At 36.7% G+C, this 15,931-nt stretch overlaps 1 protein-coding gene across 6 annotated transcripts; it reads left to right on the top strand.

Moving 5' to 3' along the window:
- Positions 1-694: 694 nt before the first annotated feature.
- On the top strand, positions 695-15,139 carry LOC107822251 (tRNA-specific adenosine deaminase TAD2). 6 transcript variants are annotated; one of them, XM_075221520.1, is made up of 8 exons: positions 695-859; positions 1,266-1,319; positions 2,425-2,462; positions 9,565-9,631; positions 10,598-10,757; positions 10,838-10,934; positions 13,543-13,646; positions 14,847-15,139. In XM_075221520.1, the coding sequence occupies exons 2-8, from the start codon at positions 1,266-1,268 to the stop codon at positions 14,882-14,884; spliced, it is 558 nt and encodes a 185-aa protein (XP_075077621.1). In that variant the 5' UTR covers positions 695-859; the 3' UTR covers positions 14,885-15,139. The 6 variants fall into 6 exon arrangements, 4 of the variants coding, with proteins under 4 accessions (XP_075077621.1, XP_075077620.1, XP_075077619.1 ...); XM_075221519.1 differs by lacking the exon at positions 695-859 and adding an exon at positions 926-1,047; XR_012694798.1 differs by lacking the exon at positions 695-859 and adding an exon at positions 13,287-13,438 and having other exon boundaries at positions 1,054-1,319; positions 14,847-14,880.
- The last annotated feature ends 792 nt before the right edge of the window (positions 15,140-15,931 follow it).

A 15,931-nucleotide genomic window follows, 5' to 3' on the forward strand; every position in this document is an offset into this window, starting at 1 on the left:
AGCAATATCAATAATGAGATGCTCTTACAGAATGCATAACATAAGCATCCATGGTACTTGAATCTTCTTCTACCTTTGAGATAGAAGGGTTTCTTGTTGTGGGGCAATATATCCCGGTAGTTGTTGCAGATGGAGTAAAATAAAGCAAAAGGTCAAACATCCTAAATATTGGACTATATTTATCGCAATATGTTTTCTAGCACGAACAATTATATATTGCACTTTCAAGATGAATATCAATATCGACAACAAGCGTTTTGGTTATGGTAGAGCAACCAAAGCAGTAAAAGGAAGCGTACACAAAAAAACATCATCTACAAAGAAGTGTTTGGTAAGATACCATCAAATTAAATACTTTTAAACTATAATACTTAATTATCTAACTAACATGACTAAATTGATCATTTGTGTAAGTTCTGATGATGTTCTTTTATTTTGAATTCACGTATTATGTTAATGTAATAATATTTTTCGGTTTTCAAATGATTTAAATGGTTAAACCATCACGCGCCATTATTAACGTGCAACACGCGTTCATAAATACTAGTATAGAAGAATAATGACAATATTTTCGCGATTCAACTAAGCCACCTGAATCTAATATTTCGGTATGCTTCCAAATAAGAAATTACTTGCTTGTGTGTGTCATGGGCTTATTTGTTTTCCAAATAAAAAAACCTATTATATGCCAAGAATTTTTTTAAAGACTTAAATATGCAATAAAATCCATTATGTCAAAAAAATTTGAAATATAGGTCCAACAATCCGAACATATAAGTTTAAAAGTTTAGTATGTTATCAGTGTTACAATCTTAAAAATCGAATCCATCCTCTGTTACTGGGCCACAATTTTAGAAGGGTTTGTTTCAACTTGACACAATAAATAAGCCTATTAGATATATCAATAGTATGAATTCATAATGTGAGAAATTCTTTGGTTTCTTCCTCCCTTTTTTTTTTTTTTTTTTTTCAAAACCCAAAATAAACATAACGAAAAAACCGCAAAGTGGTCGAGAAAAAAACCCGCAACGAGCGTCACCTCTCCAAGTGCATATCTTTTCTTTTGCAGAAATATTTTGACATTGTGATGTAGTTTACTTATTTTTGTGATTTACATGTAACATTCATAGTAGGACACCATCTGTTTGATAAAATGCCTATAAGGCTTGGAGATGTTGTGGGACGCGTTATTGTATCTGAAAAATCCTTGTCTGTTTGATTGACTCTTTTTTCTTGTTACTTATATCATGTCTTTTGCTTTGCAGATGGCAAGCTATGAGGAACATAAATTTGAATTTATGAAGCTCGCTTTAGAACAGGTACGGACCTATTATAATTATTGTTGATATGGTATATGTGTGTGTATATTTTGTTTTGATGATTCTCCAATAAATGTACAACTATAAGTTGAGGTCGGCCAGGAATTTATACAAGGGGATTCAGAAAAATCAATAAAATGTGAGACATAGGATTTGAACATGTAATCTAAAGCAACTTTTGACCCCGTTTGCCACTTCACTAGACTTTATTCCTTATATCAAGGGGATTTGACAACTAATATATAACCAAACAAAATTCATTTTGGCTCTACTTGCACAGTATAATTTTTAATGAAGGGGCCTTTCCTCCACATAGCTCCGCCACTAGTTGAAATGTGGAACTACTAGTTGATCTTAAAAGTGGAAACTGATAGTCAAGTTTGTTCCGTCCTAATAAGAATGATGAAAGACACACTTCTACTGAGGACAAAAAGAGAAGCTTTTTTGTTCATTTTGCTGTAGCCCGAATTTAATTTTAGCAACCATAATTTGATTAAAATTTAAATCTTTCTTTTTGTTTATTTATTTGTTTATGTTAATAGGGCAACCTGTCTTTCCTTTATTATCTTTGTTTCGGGTTGATTTAGGAGTATTATATTTTGTTTCCTGATCTTTTAGGATCTTATCGTTAGGTTCCTCTTTAATTATTAAGCTTCCAATCTTGGTCCCATAAAGTTAAGAGTTATTATTGTTAGTCTCCTTTACATATTCGCTCCCCAGCTCTTCAAATTATGAGGTCCGATTTATATTATTCTTGAGCGAGCTTATAAAGTCATTTGTAGTTGTTTTCTACTACTTTTTTTCCAGTTTGTTTCTCTAACACAATCTTTACCTCCACAAAAAGATGGGTATAAAATTGAGATAAAAGTCTTTTGGCTGGGGTCATGATGTAAAGTTAGCGGTAAAATGATCGGGTAGGACTTTGTAGTTCAAAACTCTGACTCGGTAATGCTTATCTGTGCAATCTGGGGACAGTGTGCTCTTTCTTCCTTCTTTTGTCACCATATATAGAACCTAGTTAGGACTTAGGATACTAGTCTTCTTTTATTTTTGCTTTTTTAGTTGCAATTCTACCCATATTCCTAATACTTTTTTCTTCTGTCAGGCAAAGGATGCATTGGCCAATCTTGAAGTTCCGGTGGGGTGAGATTCTTGTTGAAGTTATTTGTGTACTTCGGAAATAAGTGTTATTCCCGCCAATATTGTTGTATTTGTAAATAATAATTCTGCAAAATATAAGTTATCGTAATGAAACAGTAATTAATTCGAGCCCACTGAATTCACAGTGTTTCCTTAAGGAATTTAATCCCCTCCTAGTACCCAAGGTAATGGATTATTTCCTCCCAGGATAGAACGAATAACACACTGGTGTAGCGGTACTTCAAACCTCAGTGTTTCAGCGAACACAAAGTTCGGTAGCAAATCACACTTACAGTTGCGTTGTTTGAAGTTAAAAAATACAAAACGAAGGAGTAGAAACTCAGAAATTCGTATGGAAATGCTGAGAGGAAGGAGTGCAATGTATAGCCAAATCTGTTGAGCGATTTCAGGATTTCAGTTTGTGTGTTGAGTGTTGAGTGTCTTTCTTCAACAGCTGCTGCACATATATATAGCAGCCAGTGTTGAAGAAGACCAATCGTCCACCCTCCATGGTGGAGCAAGCATTAGCTTGTTTGTGGAGCAAGCACATTCATGGTGGGAAGAGCATTAGGCGGCTGCCAAATGGTCAATACACGGATTGGAAAATATCCGTTACAAATGCGGATAATCTTACGTTAATATTTACTATTAACAAATAAATTTGGTCCAAAAATTAATCAATCAATCGTTTGACCGAATCCGAATCCGAACCCGAACCCGAACCCGAACCCGAACCCGAGCGAGCGACGACGGCGACGACGACGGCGCGAGGCTTGCTTCGGCGCGAGACTTGCTTTCTTCGTAACTCTTTAAGAGCTACAAGAAGAGCAATTATATATATACCCACCAAAAATCTTTTCCTCTTCCAATATGGGACAATGTCTCATTGTCAAGAGGGGAAAACTTAAAATTTTACTCAAAATTTCATTTTCCCTCCATTTCCCATTCACCCTCATTTTAAGACTATTTCATCTTAAAAACAAATAAAAACCTCAATAATCCCCCACATGAATGGGGAATGGCTATATCACGGAAGTATGCATGGAAAAACTGTGTGATTTACAAGCAAGGATTAATCGCATCTGGATAAGTAGGTTTCCCTTTGAACTTTCCGTAGTAAACTTATGTCGGATATACTCGGTCAATCGGTAGATTTGATATCTTTGAACCGTCGATCTTTGGTGTATACCTAGACAACCATAAGTCACACAATCAACCCTTAACCGTCTTTGGTTCTCATTGTTGTGTTCGTTTCAGCCATAAACACCGCCTGGTTTCATAAGTGCGTAGAGAACTGGCCTTACAAAGTTCTCCTTGAAGCGGCTAACACTTCACACTTACATAGGTGATTCCTAAACGTGTCATCCTGTAGATACACTATTTGATATACCCCGTATCAAATTTAGAAATCATTAAAAAGCCTTAATGCTTTATCCTTGGTACTGAACATTGTCTCATCACGAGAACGGACTAAAATTTTATTTGACAATGTTGAACCGTCATTAATGACTTTGTTTGATCTCCTTGAACCTAGATCTTGGGATCTCCAGTCTTCTAGGTAGAGTTACCGCCACAATGACTTGTTCTCGGCCATAACCCCATTCCCCTTGATGATTTCTCAACTACCTCTCTAGTTAGGCCTTTTGTAAGTGGATCCGACACATTATCACTTGACTTTACATAGTCAATCGTGATAATTCCTCTAGAGAGTAACTGCCTAACGGTTTTATGTCTTCGTCGTATATGACGAGATTTATCGTTATACATAACGCTCCCAGCCCTTCCAATTGCCGCTTGACTATCACAATGTATGCATATTGGTGCCAACGGTTTGGGCCAAAATGGAATGTCTTCCAAGAAATTCCGGAGCCATTCAGCTTCTTCACCGGCTTTATCTAAGGCTATGAATTCAGCCTCCATTGTAGAGCGGGCAATACATGTTTGTTTGGACGACTTCCAAGATACCGCTCCACCACCAATAGTGAATACATATCCACTCGTGGACTTAGAATCAGTTGAACCGGTGATCCAATTTGCATCACAGTATCCCTCAATCACCGCAGGGAATTTACTGTAGTGCAAGTCAAAGTTCTGGGTATGTTCTAAATATCCCAAAACTCGTTTCATTGCCATCCAATGAGATTGGCCTGGATTGCTCGTATATCGACTCAGTTTACTTATAGCACAAGCTATATCTGGTCGTGTACAATTCATGATATACATTAAGCATCCCAACACACGAGCATAATCCAATTGTGATATGCTTTGGCCTTTGTTCTTTGCTAATGCAAGATTCACGTCAATTGGAGTCTTTGCAACTTTAAAGCCCAAGTGCTTGAATTTTTCAAGTACTGTCTTAATATAATGAGATTGTGACAATGCCAGACCTTGAGGAGTCTTATGGATCTTAATTCCCAGAATTAAATCAGCAACTCCCAAGTCTTTCATATCAAACTTGCTATTGAGCATACGCTTAGTAGCATTTATGTTGGCAATGTCATTACTCATTATCAGCATATCATCCACATATAGGCAAACAATGACTATGTGATTTGGAACATTTTTAATGTACACACATTTATCACATTCATTTATTTTAAAACCATTTGACAACATTGTTTGGTCAAATTTCGCATGCCATTGTTTGGGTGCTTGTTTTAGTCCGTAAAGAGACTTAACAAGTCTACATACCTTCTTTTCTTTACCTGGAACCACAAACCCTTCAGGTTGTTCCATGTAAATTTCTTCCTCCAACTCTCCATTTAAGAAGGCCGTCTTAACATCCATTTGATGAATTTCAAGACCATACACTGCAGCTAATGCTACTAACATCCGTATGGACGTAATTCTTGTAACTGGAGAGTATGTATCAAAGTAGTCTAGACCTTCTCGTTGTCTATACCCTTTGACTACGAGCCTTGCCTTGAATTTATCAATAGTGCCATCATCTTTGATTTTTCTCTTAAAAATCCATTTAGAACCCAAAGGTTTATTTCCAGGAGGAAGATCAACAAATTCCCATGTATGGTTGTTCAATATGGATTCTATTTCACTATTGACTGCCTCTTTCCAAAACAATGATTCCGAAGAAGTCATAGCTTCTTTAAATGTTTGAGGCTCATTCTCCAATAAGAAAGTCACAAAATTTGGTCCAAATGAAGTAGACGTTCTTTGACGTTTACTACGTCTTGGATCCTCCTGATTACATGTACTTTCTTTTGTTTCTTCCCGAGGTCGTTTAGATCCTTCACCAAACGACTCACATTCCTTTTTATACGGATATATATTTTCAAAGAACTCAGCATTATCTGATTCTATAACCGTATTATTATGAATGTCAGGATTTTCTGATTTATGAACCAGAAATCGATATGCTTTACTATTTGTCGCATATCCTATGAAAACACAATCAACGGTTTTCGGTCCTATCTTTACCCTTTTGGGTTTAGGAACTTGCACTTTTGCCAAACACCCCCACACTTTAAAGTAATTCAAGTTGGGCTTCCTTCATTTCCATTTTTCATATGGAATGGATTGTGTTTTGCTATGGGGCACTCGATTTAATATTCGATTAGCCGTAAGAATGGCTTCCCCCCACAAGTTCTGTGGCAAACCAGAACTTATCAACAACGCATTCATCATTTCCTTTAATGTGCGATTCTTTCTTTCCGCAATCCCATTAGATTGGGGCGTGTAAGGGGCTGTTGTTTGATGAATAATTCCATATTCTAAACATATTTCTTCAAAAGGAGATTCATATTCACCACCCCTATCACTTCTTATCATTTTTACTTTCTTGTTAAGTTGCGTTTCAACTTCATTTTTGTATTGCCTGAATGCGTCTATTGCTTCATCTTTACTATTCAGTAAGTAAACATAGCAATATCGAGTACCATCGTCAATAAAAGTTATAAAATACTTCTTTCCACCGCGAGATGGTATTGACTTCATGTCACAAATATCTGTGTGAATTAAGTCTAAAGGATTTGAATTCCTTTCAACTGACTTATAAGGATGTTTAACATACTTAGATTCCACACATGTTTGACATTTTGATTTTTCGCATTCAAACTTGGGCAGTACTTCCAAGTTAATCATTTTCCGCAAGGTTTTATAATTGACATGACCCAAACGTACATGCCATAAATCATTTGACTCAAGTAAGTAAGAAGAAGCTGAAATATTATTATTGTTTTCCACAACCATTACATTCAGATTGAAAAGGCCCTCGGTGAGGTAACCTTTTCCTACAAATATTTCATTATTACTAATGACAACCTTATTGGACACAAAAACGCACTTAAAACCGTGCTTAACAAAAAGTCCAGTAGAGACTAAATTCTTTCTCATTTCGGGAATATGAAGGACATTGTTCAAAGTCATGACCTTGCCAGAAGTCATTTTCAGAAATATCTTCCCATATCCTTCAACTTTTGCTGTTGAAGCATTTCCCATAAACTGTCTCTCCGGGTCCAGCAGGAGCATAAGTAGCAAAAGCTTCTCTAACTGCACAAACATGGTGAGTGGCTCCTGAATCAAACCACCACAGTTTAGGATTTCCCACCAAGTTACATTCAGAAAGCATGGCACACAAGTTATCAACATCATCATGGTTTACTACCATGTTTGCTTGACCCCTTTTCTTGTCTTTCTTCGGAGCACGACACTCCGTAGATTTGTGTCCGGTTTTCCCACAGTTGTAGCAGTTTCCACTGAACCGCTTCTTGCTTGGGTTGTATTTCGGACCAGAAGCCTTCTTCCTCTTTTTGTTAGCTTCAACAATATTTGCTCCCATTATTGTTGAATTTCCACGGCCTCTCCTTTCAGCAGCTTTATTGTCCTCTTCGATTCTCAACCGAACAATGAGATCTTCAAGGGACATTTCCTTTCGTTTGTGTTTCAAATAATTTTTGAAATCCTTCCACAACGGAGGTAACTTCTCAATCATTGCTGCTACTTGGAATGCTTCGTTGATTACAAGACCTTCAGCAAGTAGATCATGAATAATCACTTGCAATTCTTGGACTTGAGTAATAACAGACTTGCTATCTACCATTTTGTAGTCCAGAAATTTTGCGGCAACGAATTTCTTCATCCCGGCATCTTCAGTTTTATATTTCTTTTCAAGCGCATTCCACAATTCTTTTGACGTCTCCACGCTACTGTATACATTATACAGATTATCATCCAGTCCGCTAAGAATATAATTCTTGCATAAAAAATCAGAATGCTTCCACGCTTCAATCACGAGAAAGCGTTCATTCTCTGGAGTTTTATCTGGCAGATCAGGAACATCTTCCTTGATGAACTTCTGTAGACATAACGTAGTTATGTAGAAGAACATCTTCTGCTGCCAGCGCTTGAAATCAATCCCGGAAAATTTTTCGGGTTTTTCTGCCGGTGCCAACGCCGGTGTTCGGCTTGTCGATGCGTTGGCAGTCACCGTCGGAACAACTTAGTTTTCGCTATCAGTCATCATTTTTTCTGTAAAAAAAATGACACAAACAAACGTTTAATACACGTTTTCAAACTGGAGTAAAAAATTACGTAGATTTTAATCTCCAACAAAACGCCACGAAGGCTTTACTCTCCAAAACGGGAGTACACAAAACCACAAAGGTTTTAGTTTGCAGAATAATAAGAATAACACAAATACAGAAATAAATATTAAATTCCTTAAGATTGTTATTCCCGCCAATATTGCTGTATTTGTAAATAATAATTCTGCAAAATATAAGTTATCGTAATGAAACAGTAATTAATTCGAGCCCACTGAATTCACAGTGTTTCCTTAAGGAATTTAATCCCCTCCTAGTACCCAAGGTAATGGATTATTTCCTCCCAGGATAGAACGAATAACACACTGGTGTAGCGGTACTTCAAACCCCAGTGTTTCAGCGAACACAAAGTTCGGTAGCAAATCACACTTACAGTTGCGTTGTTTGAAGTTAAAAATAATGCAGAACGAAGGAGTAGAAACTCAGAAAATCGTATGGAAATGCTCAGAGGAAGGAGTGCAATGTATAGCCAAATCTGTTGAGCGATTTCAGGATTTCAGTTTGTGTGTTGAGTGTTGAGTGTCTTTCTTCAACAGCTGCTGCACATATATATAGCAGCCAGTGTTGAAGAAGACCAATCGTCCACCCTCCATGGTGGAACAAGCATTAGCTTGTTTGTGGAGCAAGCACAATCATGGTGGGAAGAGCATTAGGCGGCTGCCAAATGGTCAATACACGGATTGGAAAATATCCGTTACAAATGCGGATAATCTTACGTTAATATTTACTATTAACAAATAAATTTGGTCCAAAAACTTAATCAATCGATCATTTGACCGAATCCGAATCCGAATCCGAAGCCGAAGCCGAAGCCGTAGCCGTAGCCGAAGCCGAGCCGAGCGAGCGACGACGGCGCGAGGCTTGCTTTCTTCTTAACTCTTTAAGAGCTACAAGAAGAACAATTATATATATACCCACCAAAAATCTTTTCCTCTTCCAATATGGGACAATGTCTCATTGTCAAGAGGGGGAAACTTAAAATTTTACTCAAAATTTCATTTTCCCTCCATTTCCCATTCACCCTCATTTTAAGACTATTTCATCTTAAAAAACAAAAAACCTCAACAATAAGTTCTTAGCGTAATCTAGTTTAGCTCTCGGGGGAGAGCATCCACAGAACCTTCTTTTTTACGTGTTGGTGCCTTGGTGGTATTTCATCCTCAATTAGGCTCATGTTGACATAAGAAACTATGCCTCCTTGAGTGTTACTTCGTTGATGATTGTGGATGCATATTAGAGTTTCCCATTTGTATAGTAGAGGAACATTTTTGCCAAGTCAAGTCAAGCCCGCTCTCATTGAAACCTCTGTCAGACCTTAATGAAGAGTTGAACAGTATGTAAGTTATGTAACAGTCATGTTACAAACACTATACCTGCAAGGCGTGGCAGGATTTGGCTGGAATAAAATTTATCTGGACTGTAGCTTCGCCTACCAAGTAGTACCTTGCATCATGAATCCCTTTTGATGCAGTTCCCTATGTCCTTGTCTTTTCTTTAGTTGTGCTTTGGTCAGTTCGCATATTTGATTATGTATTTCCTCAGTCCAGTTGCGTTATTGTTGAGGATGGGGAAGTCGTTGCCTCAGGAAGAAATCGAACGAATGAAACAAGAAATGTAAGTTTTCAGCTCTTATTTTTCTTTGTAAGATCTTATTAAGCATCTTCCATTTTGTTAGATTGTTAGGTGCTAACTTGATGTCAGTATCTATGCTATAGATAATTTATCTTGGACATTTCTATTCATTTGTATTTGAGAAATCTTTTATGCCTATGTTGTCCACATATTTGCTCTAATGAACTTCTCAAAGAAAAAGATGTGCTGTAATCAAGAGGTTGTGTTGCAGTTGTGATATCTCACTCTCCGTGGTACCGAGCAACTATACAAAATATTATATTTAGCCTCTAAAGCATTTCAATGTTTTCCCTAAAGCTCAGTCATGCTGTTTTCACCAGGAGTCTGGAGAAAAAATGATTTTCTGCAAACGCTCTTTTCTAAAAAAATGGATGATAAAGGGATAGCCTAGTAGAAAGTATCCTCCGCCACAATCAGGAGGTTGGTTGAGTCACCAAGTGGAAATTTGGAAAAAAATCATTGTTAGCCTGGGGTGTGAGGGGAGTTGAGGTTTACCATATGAAAAGAAAAAATCCTTTATATAAAAATTGGCTCCTACAAGAGATTTTTCTTGATAACATTCGTATTTTTTGCCTCGTATCATGTCACAGGTATTTTTTTACTTCATTGACGATGCACATATTTTTTACTATGGCACCCTAGAAAACTATAATTTAGCTAGCTTTGTACTGTTGTGTCTTGTATCTTGGTTTAGTTGATATTATTCTACTTTATATTTTTGTAACATTGATCAATGCATAGATCTTTTACTATCTCGCCCTAGAAGAATATATAGCCATTGCATTTTTTGAAATTGATTTCCATATTAGGCTATTGCAGTTGATACTTGCATGATTATTTGCTTGTTATGGTTACCATTGGCTTTTAGTAATTATTTAAGGCTGCCTGCATTCAGGTGCACTTATTTCCTGATCATGTAAACCTGTCTAAGCTTTTCTGTGAATCCAGGCTACAAGACATGCGGAGATGGTAGCAATTGATTTTCTAGTTGAACAGTGGCAGAAAATTGGACTTTCACCTCTTGAAGTTTCCGAAAGATTCTCAAAGTGCATTCTGTATGTTACCTGTGAGCCTTGTATAATGTGTGCAGCAGCCTTATCATATCTTGGTATGCATTTCATTATCTGTTCGTCTTGCTTTATATAACGTTAGCGCCTTTCTCGAGCATAACCTGTTCTTCTTTGCTAGGAATAAAAGAGGCATATTACGGATGTGCAAATGATAAATTTGGAGGTTGTGGATCTATACTATCACTGCATACCAGCTGCTCTGAGATTCTCACTAGGTTTGACCCCGAGCTGATATTAATCACTGAATTTACTTCTTCATAATTCAGCTTTTCAAGAAAAAGCATCCAGACACAAATAGTAGCTTCTTTTGTTAGGTCAGTTGTTTATGCCCTTGTTAGATACATTAGAATATCTGTGATCTAGAAAATCCCCACTCTTCTTTGGCCAGTTGGAGATCTAGTGGAACTAAGGTCAGAAGCAAGATCACGAGCTAATTCTACCTATGGGGTGCATGCTGATGTAAAACCTGTGGAGATGTTTGGCCTAATCCAGAGAGATATAGTTATGAGATTTCCTGCAAGTGGAAATGTTGGCCAGTTCTTGAACTTTGCTTTAAATAAATGGTTACTGTTAAATGAGAAAAACATTTAAATTTACAGTTGTCTATTTAAATCTTTAAAAAGAATTCTTTTCTTGTCATGTACCTGCCTTGTGTTATTATATTCTAATAGCCTCCCTGTTGAGTGTGCACATTTTTGCTTCAAGTAAGCCTGCTTAGAATTCTCAAACTCCTTTTCTTTTTCTCGTGTTTCCTTTTCTTTTTTGTTGGGAACATCTTTTAAGTTCTCAGATTTTTATGGCCAGACGTGTTTTTCACAATTAGTTAGGGGAGACAGGATTAGAAACGAGTTACTTAATCTTAGATATAGATGAGCATAATTAGTACTCTATATTTTAACTGCATGTGTTTCCTTAATCCTAGATCTGTCAAATTTGATCCTCACATGAATTTACCATTGCTCACTTCCATTGGCAAGGTTAGAGTACAGAAAGTCTTTTGTGGGTGACCAATATATACTAATTTGCTGTATGGCTTAAAGATCAGCCTAGTAACACAGTTAGATATGCTTATCCAAGAGCTATCCTTCACTTTCTGTTTTACCATCTTTGATCCTCAATTTTCATTTCTTCTGCCCCAACTTGGTGAAATTTTGCAAAGCGTTTGCTGGTTTGCCAGAAGGCAGGGCACCACTGTACTGGTGGTTTGATCCATAGATTGCAGCACCATGGCTATAGTGGGTAGCCAAAGGATAGAACAAGTCATGTGTGGTAGCTGGTTTATTGATTGATTCAACTATAGCTTTTGAACATAAGAGGCATGCCGTTTCTTTGTTCAAAAAAAAAAAAAAAGAAGAGGTATCCCCTTGGTGCCCGACGAACACAAATTCTGCTGCTTTTCAATATCAATAGAAGTTATTGGTCATAGTCAGTTTCTGGACAGTGTATGCTCTGGCATCATATACTTTTGTTTCCTCTTTAAAACCTCCTCAATGAAAGAAATTTATATTTTCATTAGGGGTATATGCTCTGCATTTCCGAGGCATAGTTGTTGGTATATACTCTGCATTTTCAATGTAAACACAAAAGAGATTGCTATGCTTTAGAGTTATAGCCTATTTGGCCAAGCTTCTAAAATCTTCTTATTTTGAAAAATGCTTTTCAAAAAAGTACTTTTGAAAAGAAGCAGTTTGTGTTCGGCTAATCAATTTGAAAAGAATTTTGGAGCAGCAATTTGTGTTTGCCCCAAAATGTGCTTTTGACTAGCAAATTAAATAAGGACATGAAAAAATTTACTTAATTGTTACGTAATATTTTTTATGTAGATACATAATTTTAAGTATTTATTATGAAAATACTAGGTGAATTCTTCCCATATGTCCAAGCTTTGGTGGACAAGGTGTGCCTGTGCTGGTGGGAGGTAGCAGCTACCCCTTGGAATTAGTCGAGGTGTGCACAAGTTGGCTCGAACACCACGGTTATGAAAAACTATTTGGTAAATTAATTAGGATTATTTTGGTATGTGAAATATTTTGCTAAGGGTATTTCCGCCAAGAGGAAAATCAAAATAGCTTCTGCTTCTGGTTAGAAGCACTTATTTTTCTCCAAAAAGCTTGGGCAAACACTTCAATTCTCTAAAACAAGCACCATCATTTTTTGACAAAAAAGAACTTTTGGCCTCGCAGAAGCTTGGTTAAACATCCTATTACTAATGTGTGTAAAAGAAGAATCTTGAAATTGCTCTTCTGGATGGAAAAAGAAAAAACATTCTGTGGATGTGCTTTAGAAGCTTTAGAAACTGCTATTATAAGTTTTGAGAATGAATATAGCAGAGAAAGGTTCTGGAGTTCCTTCAAGTGAAAATTCTAAATGCGTGATAGTTTGTATTATTACACTGATATGGCCTGATTTCAGACTTCACCATTTGCTGTTTTCTTCATCACTGATTCTTACACGTCGAAATATGCGGAATGCATCCGTGTTGTTTTCTTCTTCATCCATCACTAGTTACCTGTCGAAATATGCGGAATGCATCCATCTAAAGATGTATGTTTGCTATACCATTATAGAATGTGGATAACGTAGCCAACCGTTTTGGAAAACAAGGAACCTGCTCCTTCTGGGAGACCTGCTGCGTGATCGAGTATTTCGGTTTAAACAAAGGTTTTAGCCCTTTCTGCTGGGAGATCCCACCCTTCCTTCCCAGTTGTGGGTAGAGGAGGTCGGCGTGCTCCATTATCAGTTTATTTTTTGTTTCTTTGTTCACTTACAATTGCCAACCCCCCTGCTGGTCTTTGATATTTATTTTCTTTCATTTTCTTTCAGTGGATTTGCCTCGTCAAAAAAGGGTTTCAAATGCACTGCTGGAATAATGGCTTCTGAAGCAGTCTATCTTCTTCGAAGCTTCTATGAGCAAGGAAATCCGAATGGTATAGCTCTATCTCTATAACATTCTAATGCTAGTAAATGTTGTTTGACACTAGATACTACATACAGAAAGTGGATGATGACTGACAGACTCAAGCTGTTTCAGCCAGGGATTTATTTGCTTGCCTCGGTCATTGTGCTATAGGATGTGATGTTTTTGCAAGTAAATCAATAGATTTAGAAAATCTGATAGGAGTAAAACTGGAATGAAATTAGAGCTTAATTGGCATGTGGTAGCTTTGTAATGAGATTGCTTCATACTAATTCATCAAAGCTATCACAGATATTACTTTTCTAAGACTGGGAAGATATTTTGTCCCAATCTTGCACAGTAGAAGATTGGTCTAATTCTGGGCTGTCACCTGGCATATAAACAAAGTACAGTGTCTATACAAACAATGCTCCTTCAATTCCACGATTGCCGTGACTGTCAGTAGTCTACTAGTAATTTATAAGTGATGTTTTGCATACAATGGTAAAAGTTTCTTTCAGCTTTTAAAAGTTTATCGTTAGAGTAAGCGGTCTCCTTTTGCTTTCTTTAAAATTTGGGAGGGAGTTGGAAGAGGAGAGAATGTGCTCATGTCACCTTTTAATGTGTCTAAAATTGATGATAGGACATTCTTTGATCAATTGCATGTTTTTTGTATTTGTTTCCATTAAGTAGTATAATCAGATTTCTCAATAGCATGGAATTTACATGGAGAATACACATACAGAATACATGCTAAGACTCTTAAGGCCTTTTTTCATCAAGTTCAGCAATAAATACTCATCTCTCACTATTGTATGTTAATTTTTAATGTTTTGCTTCTTTTTATTTACTTGAGTTAACTACTTCCATCGTCACTTAAAATGAATTTTCCTTGTTAGTAAGGTTCTCACCGTTTAAACCAACTTTTGCTTGGTTAGCATTACACAATGTCTCTTTTTGGTACATATATTATAGTAAAGGGGTTGAGTTCAGGTGATATGAGTTTATTGTATCATCACCGATCTCTTTTCGCATCCTCACAATTGATCTGTCTTTTAAAATTTAAATGCATTTTGCCAATTAAATCACCTAGTATTCTTGAATGCTTACCCATCTTCATAGCTTCTTTAAATATGAATTGCTACAATATTAATATCCTTTCTTCTCCGACATCATTCTTCTTTTGCCTCTACAAAAAGTTTGAGTAGTTTTCTTGTTTTAATGATTTCAGCTCCAAAGCCTCATAGACCTATAAAGCAGCGGGTATAGAGGTACAAGTGTCAGTGTTTCATTCAACTTCTAGTGTGAGAGGTACAATCTGTAGGTTATCATCCATTTTTGGTAGGATTGTATATAGCTCTTAGACAGCTGAATATATTTTTGTTTGAAGTGTATATCTGTTGATTACTCTTGTACTACTAATTAAGACGAAGGAGCCGTCTACGGTTCTTTCTGTGGTTGTACACACTTCAAGGTAAGTTAACTAATCTAAGCAGCTAGTCCTGTTCTAAATGCTTTACTGGATGTCATGCGTAGGCTTAGTTACTTTAATTGGAAGGTAGGTCACTTATAGCCAGTTGATGGCTATGTACTGCGATTTGAATGGAAGTTTAAGAGATATACTTCCTCATTTCCATTTAATTTTCAAATGGCTAAAAAATCTTTTCCACCTTATCTTGAGCCGAGGGTCTATCGGAAACAACCTCTCTACCTCTCCAGGTAGGGGTAAGGTCTGCGTACACACTATCCTCCGTAGACCCCATTTGTGGATTATATTGGATATGTTGTTATTTTCAAATGGTTAAAATATGATATGAAGGGGTTAACCCATCTATTACGACCGAGGGGTATGGAGAGTTCGCCCAAAGGTGATAACCCACAGTTCGCCCTTCTCTTTTCATCTAAATAATTCAAAGCACATCTGTCAAAATAATGTCCCATTTTGAAACAATGGTTAAGCAGAAATGAATCAGGGTTTGTTCCAGGAAGAATCAACTAGGAACAACATTTCCCGTTTCTCTCCTTCTTCCAGGTTTATTAGTTATAATAAGTTGGGGCAAATTAATTGTAATAGGAACAATTACTCCCTCTTTTCCAATTTATGTGTCATACTTGCCTTATTAGTTTGTCCCAAAAAGAATGTCGTACTTCCTTATTAGAAACAGTTTAACTTTAAACTTCTCACTTTACTCTTAATGAAATAATTTACAGCCACACAAATATATAATGTTTGTTTTAGACCACAAGTTTTAAAAATCTTTCTTTCTTTCTTAAACTCCATACCGAGTCAAACACTGCCACATAAATTCGTACGGA

Source organism: Nicotiana tabacum, chromosome 9 (genome assembly GCF_000715075.1).
Source record: "Nicotiana tabacum cultivar K326 chromosome 9, ASM71507v2, whole genome shotgun sequence".
In the NCBI taxonomy this organism is placed as follows: Eukaryota; Viridiplantae; Streptophyta; class Magnoliopsida; order Solanales; family Solanaceae; genus Nicotiana; species Nicotiana tabacum.